This window comes from Corvus hawaiiensis, chromosome 16 (assembly GCF_020740725.1).
Source record: "Corvus hawaiiensis isolate bCorHaw1 chromosome 16, bCorHaw1.pri.cur, whole genome shotgun sequence".
In the NCBI taxonomy this organism is placed as follows: Eukaryota; Metazoa; Chordata; class Aves; order Passeriformes; family Corvidae; genus Corvus; species Corvus hawaiiensis.
Genome location: NC_063228.1, coordinates 15,095,675 through 15,120,311, shown reverse-complemented (window position 1 = coordinate 15,120,311; position 24,637 = coordinate 15,095,675). Strand labels below are relative to the sequence as shown.

The window sequence follows — 24,637 nt, the reverse complement described above, 5'->3', positions numbered from 1 at the left end:
CTAGAGGTAAGGAGATGGGTGGGGGGGAAGAAAAAGCGTTTTGGAAAGTTTGAAACAATTTATTCAGTTGTTCTGTACAAGATTAACAGTTTTCATACCACCCCCACCATCGTCAGCAAGACAGTCCCAACACACACAGAAAAAAAATAGAATAGTAAACTGCAGCTCTTACACCCAAAAGGAACTGCCATCCCCAAGTGCCATGGGAGCCTTCCCTCCCCGTTCCATCCTGGAAGCGCTGCAAGTTGCCTCACCAAGGCAGAGGTGCCAGCCTGGCTCCCCATCAGCTGCTCTGCGTGGGCCTGCCTTGCTGCCACGCTGCTCCACACCACTCACTCATTCATTATCGCATGTAAAGAAAAAATATCCCACAGAACTTCCACCACATAAACATTTCCCTGAGGCAAGAGGCTTCGCTAAATTCCTAGAAGGAGGGCATTCTGCTCCGGCCGCGCACACGGGGGCTTCCCAGCAGAAGCATTCAAGTGAAAGCAAAGAGAGGGAGGAGAACCAGTACCTCGAGTCACTCGCTGAGAGCCCCTATCCTGCCAGGTGTCCCAAGCTTTCAGCTCCCCGGAGAAGGTGAAGGTGCCAAGCACCCCTCAGGATGAGGCCTTCAACAGGAACCACGCGACATCCACTGCTCAGAGTCCACCGAGAAATGCTGTGCTTCATTTTACCCACGCGAGTTCTGTCTTTGGCTCTTTTGCTACAACCTAGGTATTTTCTGTAAACAGACTTGAAATCTGAGCTGTATCCATTGATTTGAAATACAATCAACTCACTGATCTCGGGCAGTTACGTATCAGCTCCAATTGGAAACAGTCTTCTTCGGATCTTAACAAAAACCAGGGGAAACTAAAGCAGACATTTGCTGCTATCCTGCGGTCAGCATCCTTCCCCAAAGCTCAAGGAGGAAGCTACAAGCTTTTCCTTGGAATACCAGTAAATTCTACATGGATCAGCGCTACCACTGCACAACTGGGACGTGGCTGTGGGGGCCTGAGAGAAGACAGACTGGGCAGAGCAGGAAACCAAACCTCAGGAAGCTCAGGTGGAGCCTCAGCCTGCCGTTAGCCTGAAAGGGGGTGCTCAGGGAGAGTATTTAGGTGTAAAAGTTAGGAAAACGAACAAGAAAAGACAGCCCCCAGTGGTGGATGGTCCCTGTTCCTGCAGCTGTGCTGAGCACACGATCCTGGTGCAGGTATCATTGAAGAGCAGTGCTTCTCTCTGGAATTCATTCGACAGGTAGTGACCTTGGTTCGTCTCGCTCATTCCCTCTGCCCACCAAATTGATCCTAACTCACAACCCTAGGAAAGAATGGCTTTAGGGGAGGGCCTGGAACCCGCCTGCACATACTGGGACGAGAACTGGTGCTCCTGCTGGATTTGGGACTGTGCTCAGTCACCAGGTCACCACTGAAGTCCAGACAGTGCAGCTTTTTTTTTTTTTCTTTTCCTTTTTTTTTTTTTTTTCTGATGTGCAACCATAAAAAGCTCTATTAAATAAACCAGAATACATTTTAAATACAGAATGGTTAAAAAAGGGTTGAGGAGCACACAAAATAGGGCTGAAATGTGTGTCACTAGTCCATTCTTGCTCCACCATAAAAGGCACTGGAATTATGTCTTCTGATCCATGTGACATGCTAAGAAGTGTCCCATTCAATCCAATGCATTCAATGGCAATGAGGATAAAACTGAGCAGGAAAAAAGCATCCCTTTGGAGGGGAAAAAAAATCCAAAAACTCAAAAGAAGTAGAATTCTAAAAGTCGATGACTGCATCTAAAAATGTCTCTCTAAAGAGTCTTCCTTCTCCTCCAGAGGGGAACATCAGGTGGTTCCTCAGATTCACCACACAGGAAATGTTAAATCCTCCAATTAAGTGTAGCACAGTTTTATAGTACAATTGGAAAGTTACTCAAATGTCTTCAAGAAAGCACTGGCAGTGCTAGAATTATCCAAGTAAATCCAAAGCAGAAGAAAGAAGCACCTTTCATACCCTCCACGGGGAGACCAAGGAGGTAACTGGACTTGGAGGTACTTGGCAGCTACAGACACGGGTGGGTGGGAATCCACGGCAGGACCACCCGAGCCTCCCTGCCAGTTCCAGCTCCTGCCAGTGCCAGGGAATGCAGGAAGGGCAGCAGCAATAAAACAGTGCTACAAAAGGCTCCTCTCATCAGGGCATGGCTCAAGGTGGCCCCGTGTGTGGGGCTCAGCTCTGAAAGCCTCTGAGCAGACGCCCCAATGAGTTCCTCGTTGCAGTTCAGTCTCTCCAGTTGTCGTAAAAAAAAAAAAGAAAAAAGAAAAAAAAAAGAAATCAAAAGACACAGCTGGTATCCAAAGTCCTGCTCCTCTGGGTTTTATCCTATGGGTGCTGGAGCTCCCCTCCTCGCAGGTGTCACAACTTGCGCTGCTGTGCATTGGACCCTTTGCCATGAAGCTGAGAAGCATCTGAAAGAAAATAAAACCAGCTGGGAAGGGGGTTCAGCACCAGCCCATGGAGGGTGGGCAGGTGGGAGAGCCAGGCCTCTCAGCACAGAGGGAAAGACCTGCTTTTCCTTCCCAGCACCAAGGAATCAGGAAGAAGAGGATGTGCTTGGAGCCATCTCCCCACAGGGAGCAGCCCAGCCTCTGAGGAAGGGACAAGGGAAGCGCTGAGGGTCCCCTGTGGGCTCCCAGCAGGAACCCCATGGCACAATTCCAGCTGCCAGGGGACACCGCAGCCTGTGCCCTTCTCTAAATCCACCCTGCCACATCTGCCCCTCCAGGACACCCGAAACACGTGGTATGGCTGCCTTGCACCTACAGGTGGTTGGAAGGAACCTGTTGTACATTTTTGCTGTTGTAATCACAGAATCACGGAGGTTGGAAAAGACTTCCAAGACCATGGAGTCCAGTTTGTGCCCCATTCCCACCTTGTTCCCAGCCCAGAGCACTGAGTGCCACCTCCAGCCCTTCCCTGGACACCTCCAGGGATGGGGACTCTAAACCTCCCTGGGCAGCCCCTGCCAAGGCCTGAGCACCCTTTCCATGGAGAAATTCCTCCTGATGTCCAACCTGAACCTCCCCTGGCACAGCTTGAGGCTGTTTCCTCTTGTCCTGTCACTGGTTGTGTGGGAGAAGAGGCCAACCCCTCACCTACAAACTCCTTTCAGGTAGGGCTTTAGATGCTTTATTATTGATTTTTTTAAATTATTTCATTAGGTGCTTTTTAAACGAAGGCTTTAGGTGCCCACTGATAGCAACAGGAACTATAGGAATCTCACCACTGATGGAACAGAAAGGAATGGATGTGGAGGAAAAGAGAAGATACACTGAAGAGAGAAGAAGGAAGGAAGTTTAAGGAAGCAAAAGTTTTCCAGGAGCAATTAAAACTACTTCAGACTGTGAAGAACAAATGGGAGTCCTGAGATGTGCAGCTAAGCAGCAGTGGCACCGAGCAGTGCAGCAGCAGCAGCAGCTTCTCCTCCAGGCCAAGAACAGCTCATTGCATGCAAGAGCCCAGCCCAGCACATCCCATTTCCACAGAACCAGCACCACATTCCCAGCCCCAGCACAAGGCACCTCCACCAGCAATGGCAGCACCGACCACACACACAGGCAAGCACCGGATGCTCTTCGCTCAGAGGCTTTTGGATGAACATGGATACAAAAGCACTTTTATTTAAGGCATCGACATTCCCTTGCATTTGCAGCAACCTCCCACACACCTCGCAGCGTTCACACAGCAGTGCAGCTGTGGGCAGATGTTGGCACAGCCAAACACAGCTTGTGCCACAGAACACAGGAATTCACTTTCAGGTAATGGGGGTCACTTAACTGTCCCCTGTGTTCTTCTACAAAACACCAAAAGTGGGAATGTTCCAAGAGATGGCAGCACTCGGCTCCATCTCGGATCTTTAAGTGAAAACACCAAGTGAGAAAGCAGGTCCTTGCTGGAGCTGTATCCATGGTCAGTTTTCCTTCACTTATTCCCAGCGATCTTTTGTCTTCTGGCGCTACATCCCACTGAAGAGTCCATCAAAAAATTCTTCTGTTATAAGCCCTATGAACAACAGTGAAGCAACCACTCTGAATTCCCTCAACTAAAGGCACAAAGAGCCGCTCCCCAGTGATGTGGAATCCATTCCACAAGCCACGTTCAAAGTGCGATCCCTGATCTCAGTCTCCGGGAAGGGTGGCTCACAAACAGGAAGGAAGGGTCTGTCACAGCAGGGCTCACTGCTAGAACCTCCTTCAGCTCTACCCCACCAGCGTGGCACAACCCACCTCACTCTTCAGCAAAGGAAGCAAAGCCAACCAATGCTTTGCATTTGCACGAGTGCACAACGCACTCTTCTTTCTTCAGCAAGCAAGCACTGTGCTCAGCACTCAAGGGCGTTTTATTTCATGACTCCTCCAGGAGGCTACACGGTTATCCATGCACACAGCCACAGGATCGGGCTAGCACTCCTAAATCAGGCTCATATTGCCCAGGAAGACCATCCCAACAGGAGCAGGTACTAAGACAGTGGCACTGAACTGCACCCAAGTGCTGAAGAACACTCCTGAGAAAGCAGAAATTCGAGTTACCAGGGGAATAAGCAGCTCCCTGAAACAGGTAAGCCCAATCTGCTGGTGCTGAATTTCAATTTTCCTTACTTCTCTCCTCCTTTGGAAAACTCTTGTTTTATGCATCACTTCTGCAGGCATCAAACTGGGGCAGGAACAGGCTTAACTGCCAAATGCTCACGTTGTGAGCAGCAAGTGGAGCAATCTGCATTTATACTACAAACTTGTTGTGAAGGAGATGCTGGCAATTAACTCAGTGCACAGACATAAGACAGTCTGGTCTGACACATTTTATGTAGGTCACCAGGAACAAAACTCCACAGAGCTGGAACATTCATTCCAGGGCAGTCCTGTCAGGCTGTGCACTAACAGGCACAGCTTTCATCCTGGCACCATAATTCTGAATATCTCCAGGAACCAACACTTGCTGTAAGCACTGAGAATTCATCATTCCAGTATTCACAGAATCCCAGAATGGTTTGATTGGAAAGGACCCTAAAGCCCATCCCATTCCACCCCCTGCCATGGGCAGGGACACCTTCCACTAGCCCAGCCTGCTCCAAGCCCCATCCAACCTGGCCTTGGGCACTGCCAGGGATCCAGGGGCAGCCACAGCTGCTCTGGGCACCCTGTGCCAGGGCCTCACCACCCTCACAGCCAAGAACTCCTTCCTAATCATGGAATGGTTTGAGTTGGAAGGGACCTTAAAGCCTATTCCACCCCCTGCCATGGGCAGGGACACCTTCCACCAGACCAGGTTGCTCCCAGCCCCTCATTCTGCACCTTGGAGAAGCTTTAGTGACAACCACACAGCTGGAAAACATGGACAACCCCTTTGGTTCCAGCCCTGAAGGAAGCATCTGCTGAGATAGAGGGAGACTCACGAGGTGGAAGACAAACACGAGTGTCTGACAAGTTACCTGGCAAACTCTGTGGTAAATGAGTGGACAGGGCAGAGTGTGGGAGTGGCGCTGCATGGTGGGGGCTGGAGTGCAAACCAGCCAGAAGACCTAGAGAGAAAAACAAAGAGAGGAGAGGGAAAAAAGGAACAAATACACATCCAAGACAGAAATGAGCAGAGGAGCTGCAGCAGTTAGCTCAGAGCTCGGGTTCCAGCTATTGGCACTTCTGGGTGAGCTCTAGGGATGTGGCCAAGGTTCTCCAAATGCAACTGCTGGAGATACAAAAGCAGGGACCACAGCATGAAGCAACAGCCAGAGAGATGGGCTGGTGTGCAGTGGGCCAGCCCAGCAGAGCACTGATGTGACAGCACAGGCACAAGGGACACACACATGACCAGCAGGATACTCACTGTGCCCAAGGCCGTGGTGGAAAGTCCCCGGAGCAGGTCCCGTAACTATTGCATCCTTGGAAACTCCTGCTTTTGGGGAGGAGTCGGAACTGAAGGAGATGACATGGAGAGGGAAAGAATGAATAGGAGAGATAATACCTAACGGGGTGGAGCTCAGGGCAGCTGGCAGCTTTGGGTTGTTGGACTTGTAGGATGGAGCCAGTACACTTAAGGAGGAAGAACTCGTTAGCAGCACAGCTCCACTAGTTCCTTTCTGCAAAGCAACGGAAAAGGTCAGTCAGGAGAGGGAAAACCAAGGCACAGCATCATTCATACTTACACATCTGCAAAACATGGAATGCTCAAGAATTCCCCCTTGGAAAAAGCACCCTCCCAGCCAGGGCCCAAGAGATGCCAACACTCGAGGCCATCTGCAGATGGACATGGGCAAGCCAGCTCTTCTGAATGTGGCCACGCTGGATTTGCCTCCATGACTCCCTTGCTCTGGAATTGTGCCTCCATTAGGCAGAGGAAAAGTTTCCACACTGCCTGCGAGTTCCAAGGGGGATGCTTCCTACTCACTTCTGGCAGCACACACTGCTGACAACTCCAGGCACCGAGGTTTGGCACCCAAGGCACCCCGGGATGTTATTTAGGATCCCTCTCATGGACATTCTCATGGCACCACTGGGGAATGCTTCCCAGCTCTCTAGCTCAGTAAAAGACAAGGCACATAAGCTGAGCAGTACATGGTTTCCATTTGAATATACTCATTGAATTTCCCAGCTCTTTCCATGGGCCACAAAGGAAGGCAGGGACGAGCAGCCAAAACCAAATGAATACAACGACATTAGGAACCATTACTTTTTTGCTATAGATAAAAATTAAGCCCCTTATATCATTAAGTAATACAATATTATAACAACACAAGTCTGTTCTGACAACCCAGGAGTCTTTCCTGAAATGTTCTATCCCAACAAATATTGGGAAAATTTCTTCATGGGAAGGGTGGTCAGGCACTGGCACAGCTGCCCAGGGCTGTGGTGGAGTCACCACATCTGGAAGACTTAAAAGCCACATGGATGTGGCACTTGGGTCATGGGTTAGAGGTGGCCTTGGCAGTGCTGGGGGAATGGTTGGACTCGATGATCTTAGAGGGCTTTTCCAACCTGAATGATTCCATGGTTCTATGACCACAGCTCATTTATTCTATGGGCCAGTCGTGACAGAAGTGGCAATAATACTAAAATGACTTGCAGTAATTTAAAGAAGGCTAAGTTTGTAGATCCAATTAATAACAAATTCATCATTATACTTTTAGTTTATGCAATTAATTTTACCTCTTGTGATGAATTACCTTACTGCACTTTCTCTTAATCCAAATGGGAGCCCTACTGTCCCCATAACTCACAGAGCCAAGGCAGGACCATGACACAGCCTGGGCAAAAACTGCCCTTTGGAAGGCAGCAAAGTATTCAGCTTAGTGGCTACTTTAAGCTGAAAATGAAAGCTGGAATTCTGGAGGACAAGCCCAGGGCAAAGGCCACAACTTTCTAGCCTAAAGCAGCCAAAATTCAGTCAGTCATTCGAGAATTTCAGAAACTGCTTTTGAAGTGCCCCCTTTAGGGCAGCTGGGAACAAGGCAGGAGCTCACAGCACTGCCCCCTTACCGGCACAGAGGTAGAGGCTGCGGTGCTGCTGACCACAGCTGGCTTTAGGGACGAGGTCAGCAACTTGGCCACGCCCTGCGTGCCGCCGCTGGAATCTCCGTTGGAGCCGCCGGGAGGTGCCACCAGGGTCAGCTTCTGGGAAACGGGAGTTTTCTTCACGGAGGAGCCGGAGGCCGGGCGGCTGGAGGCCGAGCCCGGGGAAGGGGCCGGAACGCTGGGAAGCAAAGTCACAGAGGAGCTGCCCTGGTTTGCAGAAGCTCCAGAGGAGGAGCTGCTGGAGGAGGCCCCGTGCTTGGAGAGGGACCCAGCGACGAAAGGCGATTTGTAAGATTGTCCTGAAGAGCCGGAGCCGCTCGAATGCTTCCCGGCATAGCTGAGAGACGATGAGGACGAGCCTTGGCTCTTGTGGGAGCTGCTGGAGTTTTGGGCGCTGCTTGGGGATGTGGAGGAATGGAAGCTCTGAGCTTTGGTTGATGACTTGACCTGCTGGAGGAGGGAGCGTTGGGGCAGAGGGGTGGAGGACTTGGGGTTCTGCAGTTTGACAAAGGGAGCTGGGGAGGTGAAGGTTTTCTGGAGCTGAGCACCAGGGTGGAAGACCTTCACCTGAGAGCCCGGCACTGGCACCGAGGCTGGGGGTCCGTGGCCTGGCCTGACCAGGCTGTGGTGCTTCTGCTTAGCCTGGTGGGCATCAGGAAGGATTTTGCTGGGGGAAGCTTGGCAGGAATGCTCTTTGTAATTAGAGTTCTCTGTCTTCTTGTCTTGAGAAGACTGGCCCAACGCCAGGGCCTGTTCAGCTAGGAAGTTTAGAGGAGACTGGAGGGAACCAGAGGATGATGTAGGGGCAGGGTTGGGCTTTGGAAATGTCCTCTTCTCCTCTGAGGATGCAAGAGTTGGGATCTTCTCTGGTGGAGCTTTTGGAGCTGCAGGAAGAGTAAAGTCAGGGCTCCCTCCCGCCCTGCTGTTCAGCACAGCCAGTTCCTTGGACACTGCTTCCAGGGAGGAGGTGGGGTTGTGAATCAAGTCCTCATCCAAGGAGTCATCCTTGAAGGTGGCAGGAGTGGCGGTGCTGCTGGCAGCTTGGGCCGTGCCAAGGGACAAGAATTCCCTGTTTTGGGCACTGATGCCCAGGGCTCCTCCCTGGGGCTCTGAGGACATGGCCAAGGTGGTGCTCGAGTGCAGGGAAGGGACGGACACCGACAGCTTCTTGTCTGGCTTGCAGGAAGAGTCCTGGAACATCACAGGAGAAGGCACAGTCAGAAGAGAGACAGGGTTCACAGTTTGGGGATAAAAGGCAGGTTACACACATTCTGTGCCCGTGAGCCCCCACTTCCCTCCCAGCTGCCACTGCCATCCATTTTAGCTGCTGTTCCAGTTGTTTTTTCCAAGCCAAATACTGAGCAGAGCCATTTCACAGTAGCTGACGTACGGATACAAAACTCAAACACGGGATTCAGGATGGCAGTCACTTGGCTTTTGGCACATACCAACCATGAGAACCAGAAAACAGAACTCACCTTCACTTTCACCTTAGTAGGAGCTATAACTTTCTTCTTCGCCCTGTTTGGAGGAAGACAAGAGAAATGTGGCTCAGTGAATGTCCTCAGGGAAGGAGCCAGTTAGGGAGCACACCCAGGCCCTGTCAGAGATGATCCAGAGAGTCTTTGCAGGGAACAGAGGCAGCATCTCAGGTTGCTAGGATTCAAAACCACATGACATTTGGTTGCTGCTCTTGGAAGCCCCAACTCGCACACAGGGAGCGGATTAGGGAGCAGAGCAGAGTCTTGGAATGGCAGCAGAGCAGCAAACACCCACACACAAACATCCTGCATCAACTGCAGGACCCCACTGCTGCCCTCCTACAGCAATGCCCAGAGAGAAACTGGCACAGAGACTGTTCTGCAGAAGTTACACCTTCCTTTTGGGTTCCCAGAAGAAGCCGAGGATGCAAAAGCATCTGCCAAATTCCCCGAGAATAGATCTGGTCAGATGCAATCTCTGGTACAAGACATCCCTGAGCTGCTGGGTGGTGTGGCTGAAGGAAGGATGACTCTACACCCTACTCCACAGTGTTTCTCACACTTCCCCTCACTCATCCAGTGCCAAGAACAGGACTGTCTGCCAAACAGACACCAGCCTGAATCCATGTCCTCATCTATTATCAACCACCAGCAAGATCCATGAGAGCCTTTGGATTAAAGCCCCTGCCCAGCTGGATTCTGATGGCTCTTGGTTTGCCACCCGCCAGCCTGTTGCACCCTCCTTCACCAGTCTGAGCTCGTTGTGCCCCTCCTTGAACCAGGCAACAAGAAAGAGGGAATCCAGAATCCAGTAAGGACCAACTGAACAGGCTGCAATAGTCACAACTCCACTTTACCTCGCTGTGCCTGCCAGGCCCAGCACACAGGCCTGGCTCCAGGCTGTTGAACCAGGGGGCAACCTGGCTTCAAAGTTCTTCTTTTTGAGCTTACTGAAGGCTAAAGCACCTCAGGAAAGTGTTGGGAGATGTCACACACAAACAACTGCTCTCCCTAGACCTCCCCAAAGGAAGCAGCGCCAATTTATGCGGGGGGAGCCAAGCAAGCTCAGGTGCTCCTGCACGATCCCCCCAGGCCCCAGGGAATGGAGATCACCAGTTTTCACTCCAAAGGAATGCTGTGATACTCACAGGACTGATGTGAGGTGTCCGTGTACACGCCTGCTCTCCTTAAACAGTGTCCTAAGAAGGGAAGAGAGCAATGAGAAGTGATATCCAGCAAGACCCAGTAGAGCAGCTGGGATCACTGGAGACAGAGCTGCACAGTACAGCAGGGGACTCAGTGAAATTGAAACCACAGAGAGCAAACAAATATTCAGCCCTTTTCCAGGAAGATTCTCCTGAGCTGCCCCACACAATTGTCTCTCTGGGGAGCAATGCTGGTAGGCACTGGAAAAGCCATTAAGGCAGTGGTTGGACAATACCTAAGGAAAAAGCTCTGCCAGCTTAAAAAGCCGACTGGAGAGGCAGGATCATCACTCAGGGCGTTCCTGCTGCCAGAGATCATCCAAGAGCTCTTCAGCTTCCAGGGAGAAAGGTTCCCTTCCCTTCCTCTCACACAGCAATGAAGGAGAGAAGGGTCTGTGTTGCCTTTGTGTCCCCAGCCAAGAGCTGAGGTGACTCTGTACAGCACAACCCTTTCTGGAAGGGCTGACCAAGCACAGACTGAGCTTCATCCAAAGCCCTGCACTACTCAGGGTAAACCAGAGTCTCCCACAAACACTCTCTGACCCAAACCAGCTGCCACTCAGCTGCCTTCTTACATGTCAGGGAGGAGTCAGAAACATTCCTTCAGTACTGGCACATGGAATGTGATTCCTGGCTGGTGTTAACAGACTTTTGTTATCCTTTTTCTCTTAAAAAGCAAGCTGATGTTAGCCCAATAGTCTGTTAATCATCTCTTAGTGTTAATGGAGGAAACAGACTCATGGCAGGGCCTCTCTCAACTCATACATGAAATTGCTGCTCTGTCCACCTTCAAGTTCCTCTTACAGATGAACTTCTGAGATCATGATGACAGCAAATCAAGCTGACTTATCCATAAAATTGTTACAGTTTCCCTAGAGCCACCAATCCCTCCCTGTGGTTGTCACTCTACCCTCTGCCTTTAAACCACCAAGTCAGAGAATATCTTGAGTTGGATGGGACCCAGAAAGATCAAGCCCAACTCCAAGTCCCAGCAGGAGAAACCATTATCCTTGAGCCCCTGGAAAGCAATCAGGAAACCCACTGTTATTGAGTCATTCTGTACTTAACTCCACTGGAAGTGCCTCCTACACTGAGTCTTGGGTGAGCACCTGAATGCCCAACAACAGTTTCACCATCAAACTCAGAGTTAAAGATTTTAATTTCCTTTTACTCAAATAAAAGTTTTTAAAACTTGGCAAGCCAAGATCCTCAGGCTGGGTATATCTTCATTAACTAAGGAGGAATCTTCCCCCACCTCCTAATGCCATCTTTCAGCTCCTGCACCACCATGCTACAACCATGCTCAGCACTGAGCTTCCTGTGCACATGCAACTGCAACAAACAGCCATGGACCTTTCCAAGTGGGTCTGTGATGTGCTGCTCTTAGGAACTGCCACCTGCATCTTCCTTTATCCCCCCAACACACAGAAAGCAAATTCAGCAGAGAGAAGACAGCACTGCCCAGCTCGTGAAATGCAAAGAGACAGGAACAGCTTGGCTTGGAAGGAACCTTAAAGATTCCAGAAGGAAGACTGCAGAGTTGTCCTTTCTTTAAAAATACTGAGCAAAACAAAGCAGGCCAGAAGATGATGACAGTCCCAGCAGGAGGACTCTGCCATTTGTGTGGCTCTCTGCCACTGCCAGCTCAAGGGCAGGGATGATGGAGAGTAGGAAAGAGCAGGAAACAGCAGTGAGGGTGCAGAAACCACACCAAATTCTACTGACTCTAATAAGCCCCTAAAACTTTTCTGCTTTGCTTTCTTTTGGGAAGACTCCAGAGAAGACTTCCCAAAGTGTCTGGAAAATGTATCCTTTGTGATTATAAAGTGATCCTTTGTAATACAGAGCCAAGAAAGCACAGACTGGCCCGTGGGCCTGACCTCAGTGCCAGTTCCACCTGCCAGTGGCATGCCTGACATCAGCACAGGACCAAGGCTACTCAGCACTGCTATTTACAGTCCTGACTGCACTCAGGACGTTTGTGAGGTGAAAAGGGACAGAGGGAGTGGGGAGAATATGCTGGAGGGCAGGGCTGCCATTCACAGGGCCCTTCCCAGGCTGGAGAAAGGGACCAACACAAACCTTGCGAAGCTCAATGAAATCCGAGAGCACCAAGTCCTGCAGCTGGGATGGAAAAACCCTGGGCAGCTGCCCTGCAGGAAAGGACCTGGGGGTCCTGGGGGGCAAGCTGAAGGGGAGCCACTGCTGCAAAGGTGTCCTGCTGAGAGCAAACTATCCCCTGTTCAGCACCTGGGAGGGCACATCTGGACACAGATCCAGTTTCAGGGTCCCCACAATACAAGAGAGATGCCAACAAACTGGAGACAGCCCGAGGAACAGGGACATGTGACAGCCAAGGAGAGGTGGAGGGAACTGGGTTTGCTCAGCCTGGAAAAGGAGAAGCCCCAGGAGGAGTCTGATGGCAGTTTTCCACTACCTAAAGAGTGGTGGGGACAGGGAGACATGACCAAGATGGGAGCCAGACCTTTCTCAAAGGCGCACAGTGAAAAACAAAAGCAGGGAATATTCAGTTCAGTGCAGCAAGGGAATTCTTACTGGAAATAAGGAGGAAAGATTTCATGAAGAGTGATCAAGTACCAGAACAGGAGCCCAGAGATGCTGTGGTAATCTCCATCCTTGGGAATTTCCAAAATTCCACATGCCAAAGCCCTGAGCACTCTGATCTAACTCTGAAGCCAGCCATTCCCTGAGCAAGGGCAGGACTAACGACCTTCCCAGGTCCCTTGGGACAAGGAATCCCTTGATTCTTGCTCACCTGGCCTGCATCCAGCCTTTTGGCCAAAGGGGCTTCACCTCTCCTTCTAGGAAGGTCTTCACATAATCCTCTAGAGACTGAGCCTTATTCTTGTCAAGGTCATAACCATCCAACTTAATCTTCACCAAGTGGCAAAGCAGCTCCCTGAGGAACAGGAAGATTTCAGATACGGTTACGCAGATTGACCTTTCCCACTTGGAGATCATTCTCTTTATCCAGGCTGGATAAACACACCAAGACACACCTGGCCCTTGCTAATACAACCCTGCACTGCCTCCCCAAGAATGGGGAAGGGAAAGGCACATTCCGTGCTCTGTGTGTGCACACATGTGGATGCACCAGGGAGAAAAGTCTTGTTACCCCTTCCCAGTGTCATCTCCTGGAACAGCTGAGGTAGCAAACCAGTGCCAGAGCCACAGGCACCAGTAACAACCACAGAACCAAACCTCTCAGCAAGGAGAAGGCAGGAAGCAAAGCTGGCTGTGTCCTAAATGAATCAACAGCACAAATTGATTTGTTCCAGAATAAGAAGAAAAAGACAGCAAGACTGATTTTCCTTTGACCCTTTGTCACTCTCCCCTGTTCTCAGCACTCCCTTCTCTGTCAATCCCCCAAGTGCCAGGGGCAGCAAAACCCAACAGCTTCAACTGCTTTCACAACCAGAGCCTGGGTGTGTTAAGAGTCTGGGCTGTTGGATGTCAGCAATTCAGCTGAATCCCTTCTGTTCCCAAAGATAAGACTCTCTCTTTTGGACTCTGCACAGAGGCTTCTCAGCACTTCTCTCAGAGCTAGCCTGGGCCTGAAAGCAGCTTCAGGGTGAGATGTAATAAATGCAGTAATGGCTTCCATAAACAGCACCATGTGCCACGAGCCTCCAAGCTGACTGTTCCTACAGGTGATCAGCACTGCTCTGAAAACAAGACACAGGCACCAAAATGCTTCACTGCCAACGGCAAAGAATGACACAGGTCGTGGGTTGGTTAATATCTCAGTTATTCAAACCTGATTTCATCATTCCACTGGAATTTCTTCCGTGGGCCCGCGACGCGCTTCCCTCCCTTTTCCTCATCCTCATCATCATCAGAACAAACTCGCTGCTCTTTGTCCTTTTCCTCTTCCAGCATCCTAAAACAGAGACAGAAAATGTGGAAGTGATTGTCCTGCAGGTTCAAGTGGAGGATTAAGTATCTCTGAACAGCACTGGTCAGAGGTCTCAATACCAGCAATCAATCTCTGGCTTAGGGTGCAAGCTGAGCTATGGGCTCAAGGTTAAGAAATCTCCCAATATTTTGTAATAAGAGATCATGGGACTAAGCCAGCCTGACTGTTCCCAGGCTGCCATGTTCCTAAGGACACGCCTGCACAGGCAAAACCCCTCAGCCCAGCTCTGGTGCCATCAGTGCTGCTGTAGCTGGCATTGCCACAGACAGCACAAAGAACACACACAGTTCAACTGGGCCAATCAATGCCCATCAGTAAATTTGGCCTACAGAACAAAAAGAGGTGGTAAACTTCAGGAGAGCAGCCTCCAGGCCACAGAGAGCCTGCTGGGGAATCAGCAAACGAGGAGCTTACTTGGCGAACTTGGCCTGAGTATGGGCTTGGCATTCCTCCTGGTACTTGGCCACCTGCTCTGGCATGGCCCTTCCAATGGCTTCCTTCAGCTTCTGCAGCGGCTCCTTCAGTCGGCCACCCTGGAGCAAGCACAGAGCACCCTGAAGCTCCACGTGGCTGGGACACCAAAACCCAGCCAGTTCAGAAGCCGCCGTGCCAGGACGGTGCCCCATGGAGGCTGTTTGGGGCCACCAGCCACGCTGGGCACGTCAGGGGCACCACACACACAAGGGGCTGTGCTGGCAAGCTCCCTCACCTGCTCGTAGAGGTAGAGCCTGCGGGCTCGCTTGAGCAGGGTGTCCTTGCTGCAGGGGAAGAAGGCGGCCAGGTGAGCGTAGACCCCTGAGCGCACCTGGCTGCTCAGCTCCCGCGTCTGCAGCTCGATGCTGGGGACACAAACACAGCGTTAGCAGGGCCTGACAGCGATCCTCTGAGCAAGCAGGGCAACTCTGAGGGCAGCTGGAGGCAGGGAGAGAGGGACAAAGGACAAGGCACGCTGCGTTGAAGGTTCTTTGGGTTCCAGGATCAACGGATTTTATCCCAAGCTATGCTTTGAATCTGGTCTGGGAGGAGCTGGAGAAGGAACAAATGGAAGTCAGCAGTCTCATCTGTTCTGCAGCTCTCCCTGGCAGCTGAATGCAGGAGGGTCAGGTAACTGAGATGGGAAGTGCACAGTGGTTATGGCAGAGGAATTCAGGACAATAAAAAATCAAACTTCATCCCTTGGGTTTCAACTTCCAAGTGAGCAGATGAGAGAGATCAGAGTGTGCCAAACCCATCTACACAGTTAAACAGAACTTAGGAGCCTGGCTTTTTAAGCCACCTCTTGGTAGCAAAAAGTGTAAAATGCCAAGTGATTCATCAACACCATCATCAAAGTCACAGAACGCTTTGGGTTGGAAGGGACCATCTTGCTCCACCCCCTGCCATGGGCAGGGACACCTTCCCCTAGCCCAGGCTGCTCCAAGCCCCAGTGTCCAGCCTGGCCTTGGACACTGCCAGGGATCCAGGGGCAGCCACAGCTGCTCTGGGCACCCTGTGCCAGGGCCTGCCCACCCTCCCAGGGAACAATTCCTTCCCAATATCCCATCCAGCCCTGCCCTCTGGCACTGGGAAGCCATTCCCTGTGTCCTGTCCCTCCATCCCTTGTCCCCAGTCCCTCTGCAGCTCTCCTGGAGCCCCTTTAGGCCCTGCAAGGGGCTCTGAGCTCTCCCTGGAGCCTTCTCCTCTCCAGGTGAACACCCCCAGCTCTCCCAGCCTGGCTCCAGAGCAGAGGGGCTCCAGCCCTTGGGGCATCTCCGTGGCCTCCCCTGGACTCTCTCCAGCAGCTCCACATCCCTCTGCTGTTGGCCCCAGGGCTGGGGCAGCTCTGCAGGTGGGGTCTCACCTGAGGGGGCAGAATCCCCCCATCCCCTGCTGCCCACGCTGGGGCTCAGCCCAGGGCACAGGGGGGCTCTGGGAGCTCACAGGGGACATGTCCAGCCTCTCACCCACCAACACCCCAAGTCCTTTTCTCCCAGGGCTGCTCCCAGTGAGTTCCTTTTGTCTGGGATTGCCCCAATCCAAACTGTACAGCAAAGTCGTACAAATCTGTCTAAATCTCCTCTGAATGAGGCTGAAGTGATCAGTCTGACACCAGACAAGGACTGTTTGTGCAGCCAGCACTGGAATGCTGGAAGGTGGTAATCAGCCCTGGAAATGAGAGGGAAACAGAGTCCCAAACCTCCCCTTGGCAGTTGCCTGCAAGTGCCTGGATAAACCTCAATGAAATTAAAGCCTGGGTGTCAGTATTATTGCACTGATCACAAAGCCCTGTGCACTCACCAGCCCTCTCCAGGCACTGGCAGAAGAATGAAGCCATTATCTGCAGCTGCCTGAGCAACACTGGCACTGTGTAATTTGCAGCCTCGAAAACACAGAGCAGGAATGGAATTCCTCCAGTTTTCCCAGAGAACCAGTTGAACACAGCAGCCTTATCCCAGTTCTAAACAATTCTATATAGCATGTAAGTTAAATAGCAAAAACCTGCCTGACATCTCTCACAGGGAGAGACTGGTCTTGCATCAAGCTGAACTCACAGGTCAAGTGACCAAATTTAGGCAAATAATTATCTTGAGAACAGGAGGCCTGGATACATCCCCTCCAATGTTCTCCTACCACATCATATTTCAACTGAAAGCCATTTCTAGGAGACTTTCATGTTATTCTGGCCTGGAAGACCTGCACAAGGACAACCCCACAACTCCTGCTGAACCTGCTCCTGAATTTACCAAAAATGCTCTGCCTAATGCTCTCCTTTCCCACACCTCTCTGCTGGCAGCACTTACTCCAGTATGATGTTGTTGATGTCCTGAGTGAAGAACCTCTGCTTGCCTTCTCCCTCAGCAGCTCTGGCAGCCTGCAAGTCAGGAAATAACACAGATCATCAGCAGCAGTTCACAGCTGGCACAAGCAACCACGTGTCTTCTAAACCAGCACAGAATTACTGCAAAAAAAGGCACAGTTTTATTACATAAACTCTGTCACAGCAGAGGTGAGATCGTGCCCTGTCCTCTCACACCTCCCCAGTTCAAGTCCAGCCCTGCCTGACCTGGTAACACCATGTCCTGCACACCCTGTGACCTTCCCAGTCTGGATTCTCCCCTCCAGATGCACTGGAGTGACCACTCTGGAGTGAAGATTCCTCTCTTTAATGGGACAAAGGAGATGGCTTGGTGGCTTCTTTGGCAAACTTGCCATGGGAAGAACAACAGCTTCAGGGCATGGTTTTAACTTCACAATACATTGAGGAATATGAGCACAGAGCTTGTCCCTGGACCAGGAAAGCTCATCCTAATCCCAACTAAGAAAGGTTGAGGAGACTTATCACCAAGTTTTCGAGATCAATCTGGAAACTAAGCCAAGAAACCAACAGAGAAGAGTCACAGCCACAGGGGATGCGTTATTCCCAGTCAACACCATGGAAACAACAACAAAAAAGTCCTGTTCAGGAAGCTTCCTGAGCTATGACTGCAGCTCACAAAGTGCTGCCCAAAAACATCACACCCATGAAAAATATGTCCAACAAGAGAATAATTCCGAGAGATGAATGAGATAGTAGCAAACTGCCAAGAGCTTTCAGTTTTTTCTGAGTGGGGATATAAACAAAACTGGGATTTGGCACAAGGCACCACAGTGAGTTAGTGATTCCTTGCACAGGAGGGGAGACCAGGAGAGGATTTTGAAATCCCATGATTTACCACTCCAAAGTTGAGGCAGGCAAGCAATTAATTTATGCGCAGAAGGTGAACATTCCTCCCTGCCAGCAGCAGGTCACAGGCAGCTGGTGATACCAAAGGAAAAGGCTCAATGCTAAGGAGAATCCTCAATGGGAATTATTTAGGAAGGAGAGGGTTAAAGTCAAAGCAGTTCAAGTAGAAGAGGAAATGCCTGGAGGCTCCATTTAACTCAGGAGATGCTCCCACCTCTGGGATGAAGAGACTTGGCTCTCAGGCAGAGGTACAGCACCTCTTCATTCCCACCTGAGTGCATGTCCCAAAATCCTAACTGACCCAGAGGCTTCAGTTTGTTTCTTTCCTTAACATCCACAATCCAGCAACAAGAGACACAGCAGCAGGAAGATCTAAGCAGCAAAATCAGTGGGGACTCTGCTATTTAACTGCTTCACAACACCATAACAATTAACCTGATATCGTGGAACTTCCAAAATATTCTCCTTTAACTCAGATAGAGTCAAAACCAACTATTTTGGCGCTTTCTGAAGCAGGAACATCCACCAAGAGCCCATTATTTTTATCAGCTGTAGCAATACTTTCTTCAATTCCTCCTCCCCTCCCATCTGCTCACCCCCACTGCACAACTCAGCAGAACAGCTCTCTAAGAGCAGCTTATCTTTAGTAACAGGAGTTACTCAGCATCTCTTACTTAACTAAGAGGTGCTCTCAACTGAAGTGCCCCAGGAGGCAGAACCACCACAGAGCTCCAAGGCCATGTTTATGACTTAAAATCAATGTTTAAAACCACACCAGCAGCAGGAACAAAACCTCCCAGCACTTGTTGACAGGCTGATGGTGACAGCCTTCACACTACAAGGCTGAAAGCACACTTTGACATGCCAGGAAGGCATCCCTGAGCAGCACCCGATGTTTTCCTTCTCCCAAAACAGACTGGAGCTTCCCACACACACCACATTTTGGAGAAGATGGGTGAGTCCCACAGCAGGAGTCCAGCTGCAGGAGGAGCTACTGGTGAAAACACACAGGACCATCCTTCTAGACATTAATCTATTCCACTCCCTAAATGGTATCCCAACAACGAGATGTTAAAAATGGGGAAAGGACTCCAACTGGTGCAGCTTCAGAGTGGTACCCAAGCTTCAGTGAAGGATCTGCCTGTGTATGACATGGAAATGGTTCTAGCAAATCCTCAAGCCCCATCTACAGGGCTTTCCAGGCCTTCTCACACCGTGGAACTGTGGCAATGCTTTCCAGCTGCAGCCTCTGATTTTACACACAGAACACTGTGCACCCCTTCCCTGTCCTGAGCAGCACAGCATGTTAAAAGTATTATGGTGGGATTTGTCCTTGTCGTGGTTTAACCCCAGCCTGCAACTCAGCCCCACACAATTGCTTGCTCCCTCATCCAGGTGGGATGGGGCAGGAAATCACAAGGGTGAAAGGGAGAAAACTCCTGGGCTGAGATAAACGCAGTGTAACAGGGAAAGCAAAAGCCATACAAGAAAAGCAAAACAAGGAATTCATTCCCCACTTCCCATGGACAGGCAGGTGTTCAGCCATCCCCAGAACAGCAGGGCTCCATCACACGTAACAGTTCCTTGGGAAGACAAATGCCATCACTCCAAACATCCCCCTCTTCCTTCCTCTTCCCCCAGCTTTATATACTGAGCATCACCCCCCATGGTCTGGGATATCCCTGTTGGGATCAGCTGTGCTGGCTGTGTCCCCTCCCAGCTCCTCATGCCCCCCAGCCCCTTGCTGGCAGCGTGGGGTGAGGAGCAGCAAAGGCCTTGGCACTGGGTGAGCACTCTCTGCTCAGCAATAACAAAAACATCCCTGGGTTATGAGCTCCCTTTACAGCACAATCCCAAAACAGCCTGATACCAGCCACTGTGGGGAAAATTAACTCCATCCCAGCCCAAATCAGCCTCAGTAATTCACATTTCAGTTCATTCATGTCAAGCTGACATTAGAAATTACTTCTTGCATCAGCTCCATACTTTGCCAAGAGAGGTAAAGGAGGAATCCTGATCAGGTGTGATCTTGAGTGTTACATTCAGTGGGTAGCAAGGTCCTGGACTTGGACATCACTTGACATCTGGGCCTTCAAGGAAATGACTCAGAGGAAACCAGGTGACACCAAGGTGTGATCCCAGTGGCACTGAGGAACTCCCCCACTGGAATGTGCTCTGTGCCTGGGTGCTGCCACACACACCCAGCAGAGCTGTGCCCCCTCCAGTGACCACCAGCCCCACTGCCCCCAGCAGCTGCTGTACCTGAGCCAGTTCCTTGATCCGTTTCTCCAGGGGGGCTGGCAGCCCTTCTGGGAGGGAAGGTGGCTGCTTGAACTCCTGCTCCAAGCCCGTGCCACCAGGGTCGCTGCCATCCTCGGCCTCAGGGAAGGGGCTGCCCTCCGGGGACTCGCTGAGGAGCCGCTCCAGGTCCAGGTCACTCAGGGAGTCCATGGCTGTGGCTGCCTGGAGCAGGTCACTGTCACTGGCATGGCCGAAAAGCGAGAGCAGAGGGTCGGCCATGGCCTCTGCCTCCCTTGGGGCTGCAGGGTCTGCTGGGGAAGGAGTCACCACTTTCTGCTCTTCATCTTTTTTCTTCTGAGCATCCTTCTCCTTCTGAAACTTCTTCAGCATCTCCTTGACACTGAGAGCTCCAGAGTATTTCTTCTTCTTTTTCTCCTTACTGGCATTTAACGCTGTGAAGCTGCAAACAAAGCATGGAGGGGGAAAGGGAACTGAATACAAGATCAAGGGGCAAAGAGGGTCCCTTCCCCCCAGTTCACTTCAGGCACAATTCCCTGGAAAGCCTTAGCCCCTTAACCAAGTACACCAGAAAAAGTATTTTACAGCTTCTGAAAGTCTTAAGGTTCTGCCTGTTCCTCTCAGCTCAGAGAAGGCTGTCCTGACTCACTGCAGAGAGGTGCCGGGGCTTAAACCACCTCCACAGAGCTCTGCTTTCATTTACCTTCATGATATTATTGTTATTGCAGCAAGGAAGGATGGGAAATGCACAATTAGTACAGAGGAACTGAGGCAGGACAGAGTTAGTGTGAAGCTTTCTGTTGTGTTGAAACCAGGAAAGCAAATTCTTTTCCTTGCTTGCTTGGAAGGGATCACACACTGATGATACCACGTTGCTGCTGCCCAAAAGCAGATCCACACAGGAAAAAATAAATTACAAAGAATAGGTAAAGGAAGAAGGAAAAAACTTAGGAGGCAAATATAGGAAAAGAGTGAAAAGCAACAGATATAGATACTGAAAGAGACAGGCCATGCAGACCAAAGCAAGGACAGAGCTACAGCACAAGATGACTCAGAACAAAAAGAAAAACCATTCCATTTTACAGCCCAAAAGCTATAAAAGAGCTGAGCACTCATCCAAGAAATACTTTGGGCAGGAGTACAAAGGATTGCCCAGAGAGAGCAGTAACACAGCCTGCCTTGTCACCTCTCCCTCCCTGCCAGCCCGACACTCGTACAGCCCCGAGTCCAAGCCCTTCCCACCTGCCTTTCCTCCCACAGCTTTGTCTCAACAGTTGTTACCTTTCTCTCTACTCCCCATATCTGTTCCTACTCAGTGCCTAAACAGAGCTCCAAAAACACCACTCCTGCAGCCAGCTGTGCCCCCCCTTTGCTCAGACACTGCTGCTGAGGAGCTGTGCTCCTTCCCTGATCATCCCCCTGCCTTTCTGTCCCACTTTGGAAGCAACGGGGCTTTTCCTGCTGGTGTTTGCAATGTGCATTGGAGCCGCCCCACACTGCAACAGGTTCCTACTGCAGCCACCTGGAACCCTGAAACAAGGTGCTGAGCAGCAAGAATTCCCTCCTCCCCTCCTTACCCAGCTTTTGGAAACTTGGACTTCTTCGATTTCTTTTCCTTGTCGTAAGAATCATCCTTCTTCTTCTTCTTTATTTTTTCACCCCCATCTTTCAACTTCCGCTTCTGCAGAGGGTTAAAAACGAGTCACAATCAGAGAGTTTCCCACAACATCACCAGCACTCCCAGAGCCACTTTGGGACCTCTCTCAACACTGTGAAAATGCAGGACTCATTAACCCAGCCCCACTACATCCTTCACCACGGTTCTGGCATGTGTTGCCTTCAGCATTTGACAGCACCCCCATAATGCTGTGACTTCCAGGGTGACAGGGAGCTGCTGTCACCTCTGCTCCAGGAACCAGGTAACCCTGCCAGAGTCTGATCCATGCCAGACAGGCTTCATTTCACTAAGAAATTTCAGGACACAATGGGATTTCAAGTGCTCATCCCTGTTCTGCCCACACCAAGTCACGAATCTCTCCCACTCTGGATGCCAACACACTTTCATGCGGCAAGCTCTGAGCTGTAACAGACAGGATAATTGAGAAAGCTGCCTTGCTGACCTTGGGACACTTCTTCTTCTTCTCTTTGACATAATCATCCTCAGACTCAGAGGCCTGCCGGAACTGCAGCGTTCCCGAGTTGATGTAAAACCCTCCGTACTTTGTAGTGAGAGAAGCAGGAACCAGCTCATCGTACTGGAAGTAACAGAGAAGAGTTTATTGGCACTGGGAGCTTGGTTACTTCATCCCATAGCTCAGCTGCTTGGAAAATGCAGTGGGGTTCACAGAATCACAAAATATGCTGAGTTGGAAGGGATCCATCAGGATTGAGTCCAGCTCCTGGCCCTGCACAGACACCCCAACAATCCCAACCTGCGCCTGTTGTCCAAATGCTCCTGGAGCTCACACAGGCTTGGTGTTGTGACTACTTCCCTGAGAAAGCTGTTCCAGTGCCTTACAACCCTCTGGGGGAAGAACCTTTTCCTGATATCCCACCTAAACCTCCCTGACTCAGCACCAGCCATTGCCTCGAGTCCTGTCACTGGTCACAAGAATGAGGAGAGTGTGCTCCCCCAAGAACAGCCTGGAATGCCTACCAGCATCTCCTGCCATGCAGCTGCAGCAGGAGCTCTCATTCCCTGGCCCTGGTACCCTCCTGGCTCACTCCCAGTCCAGGTTCAGCCCCCCAGCCACTCTCAGACCCCCCAGCACTCACAGCTTCCGAGTTGTCGATGAAGGAGTCGGACTCGTCATAGCCATACCCCATATCAATCAGATCCTGAATCCGGTCCTTCCTGCGCCTCTTGCCACCCTGAACAAGGAAACATGGACACTGTGATCACTTTTCTCTTCCAGCACCACAGAGATACCCTGATACAGGAGAGCAACAGTGGCTCCAGGACAGAAGAACTACAGCAGAACCAAACCAGGGTTGGCTCCCATCACACTGTACTCCCAGGCTGTGGTAAATCCAGTTTTAAGCCTTGTCATACAGAAACAAAACACTGCAGCCAAATGAAAAACTGCCAGCCAGACTCCACACTGAGCTGGGTCTGCACCCCTTCAACATCTCTTCCACAGGGCTTGCTCCTCCCTAAGTGCTCCGGTGGGTACAGACTCAGCACTACAGACATTGAACACACAGAGACTGTGTCAGGGTGACCCACGGGATCAGAAAACAACACACAGCTTGCTACCCCAAAGTGCCAGAGATAAAACACAGTGTGGTTTTACTGCCAACTACAGAAATAATGCAAAAGGAAGAACAGAAAGGAACAGGTAAGGCAGATCCATGCAGCAGTGTCCTGAGGGGAGGGGACTCATCACAGCCCCATGCTCAGAGACTTGGCAGATTCCATCCTGCCGCAGCAACAAGGCCTGGAAATTAATTTTTGCTTAAGGAAATTCAATTTTATCAATCACAGTAAGTGATTTGCCGCTCACTTTAGTTCATGTCATTCACTTTAATCAGACTCGTCTGATTTAAGAATGAATCTGAACTATTTTTGCAGCTCCGAGACAGAAAAAGAACATTAAAAACCAGCATGTGGCAGCCAGGATAAAGGACTGGGGGAGAACAGGAACCCAAGAGCCAGAGAGCATTAAAAGCCCTGCCTGAGAGCTGAACAGCACTGCCCAGCCCAAGGAATAACATCACTTAAAGAAGAAACACTTACATATTTTTCTTCAAACTTCCTAGCAAGAGCCTCCACTTTATGCCTTTCCTTTTCCTCATCATTGAAGGGATCAGCCACGTCTTTCTTCTGTAGAAACAGAAGGGGTGAAACCATGACAGTCAATCCTGTCACACTGCCACCAAAACCCCCTGAATGAAACCCATCCTGACTGGCAGGAGATCAGATAACTCAGCCTTTGGGACAGTGCTGATCAATATCTTCAACAGTGACATGGACAGTGGGATCAGGGCACTCTCAGACTCATGTCTGGGGATGACACCCAGCTGTGTGGTGTGGTTAACACATCTGAGGGATGGGAGCAAATCCAGAGGGACCTGGACAGGCTGGAGAGGTGGGACCATGGGAACCTCACGAGGTTCAACAAAGCCAAGTGCTGGTGCTGCACCTGGGCCAGGGAACCCACGGGATCAATCCAGGCTGAGGGATGAAGGGATTGAGAGCTGCCCTGGGAGGTGGGTGACAGCTGGACTTGTCCCAGCTGTGAGCACCCAGAAACCCCCTCTGTGCCCTGGGCTGAGCCCCAGTGTGGGCAGCAGGGGAGGGGGGGATTCTGCCCCTCTGCCCCCTCAGGTGAGACCCCACCTGCAGAGCTGCCCCAGCTCTGGGGCCCAGCACAGGAAGGACGTGGAGCTGCTGGAGAGAGTCCAGAGAAAGCCACGGAGATGTCCCAAGAGCTGGAGCCCCTCTGCTCTGGAGCCAGGCTGGGAGAGCTGGGGGTGCTCACCTGGAGAAGGATCCAG

General features: G+C 51.0%; 1 protein-coding gene across 6 annotated transcripts in view; it reads right to left on the bottom strand.

The window, feature by feature from the left end:
* UBN1 (ubinuclein 1) overlaps positions 1-24,637 on the bottom strand; it is a 28,490-nt gene that overhangs the window by 2,104 nt on the left and 1,749 nt on the right. For 2 of the 6 annotated variants that reach the window (XR_007207150.1, XR_007207149.1), the window contains exons 2-17: positions 23,877-23,963; positions 22,916-23,011; positions 22,261-22,395; positions 21,718-21,821; positions 20,144-20,582; positions 16,959-17,029; positions 14,888-15,017; positions 14,593-14,711; positions 14,020-14,142; positions 13,018-13,161; positions 10,185-10,235; positions 9,034-9,076; positions 7,520-8,746; positions 5,871-6,123; positions 5,479-5,568; positions 518-2,458 (exon numbers count right to left, since the gene is read on the bottom strand). Coding sequence is in view for 4 of the 6 variants with exons in the window: in XM_048321335.1 (XP_048177292.1) it covers positions 5,698-6,123; positions 7,520-8,746; positions 9,034-9,076; positions 10,185-10,235; positions 13,018-13,161; positions 14,020-14,142; positions 14,593-14,711; positions 14,888-15,017; positions 16,959-17,029; positions 20,144-20,582; positions 21,718-21,821; positions 22,261-22,395; positions 22,916-23,011; positions 23,877-23,963 (3,195 nt within the window). In the remaining 2 variants the exon portion in view is untranslated. Of the gene's footprint in view, positions 1-43; positions 2,459-3,065; positions 4,053-5,478; positions 6,124-7,519; positions 8,747-9,033; positions 9,077-10,184; positions 10,236-13,017; positions 13,162-14,019; positions 14,143-14,592; positions 14,712-14,887; positions 15,018-16,958; positions 17,030-20,143; positions 20,583-21,717; positions 21,822-22,260; positions 22,396-22,915; positions 23,012-23,876; positions 23,964-24,637 lie in introns of those variants that run through there. The other 4 variants (XM_048321336.1, XM_048321337.1, XM_048321338.1 and 1 more) reach the window with 4 other exon arrangements.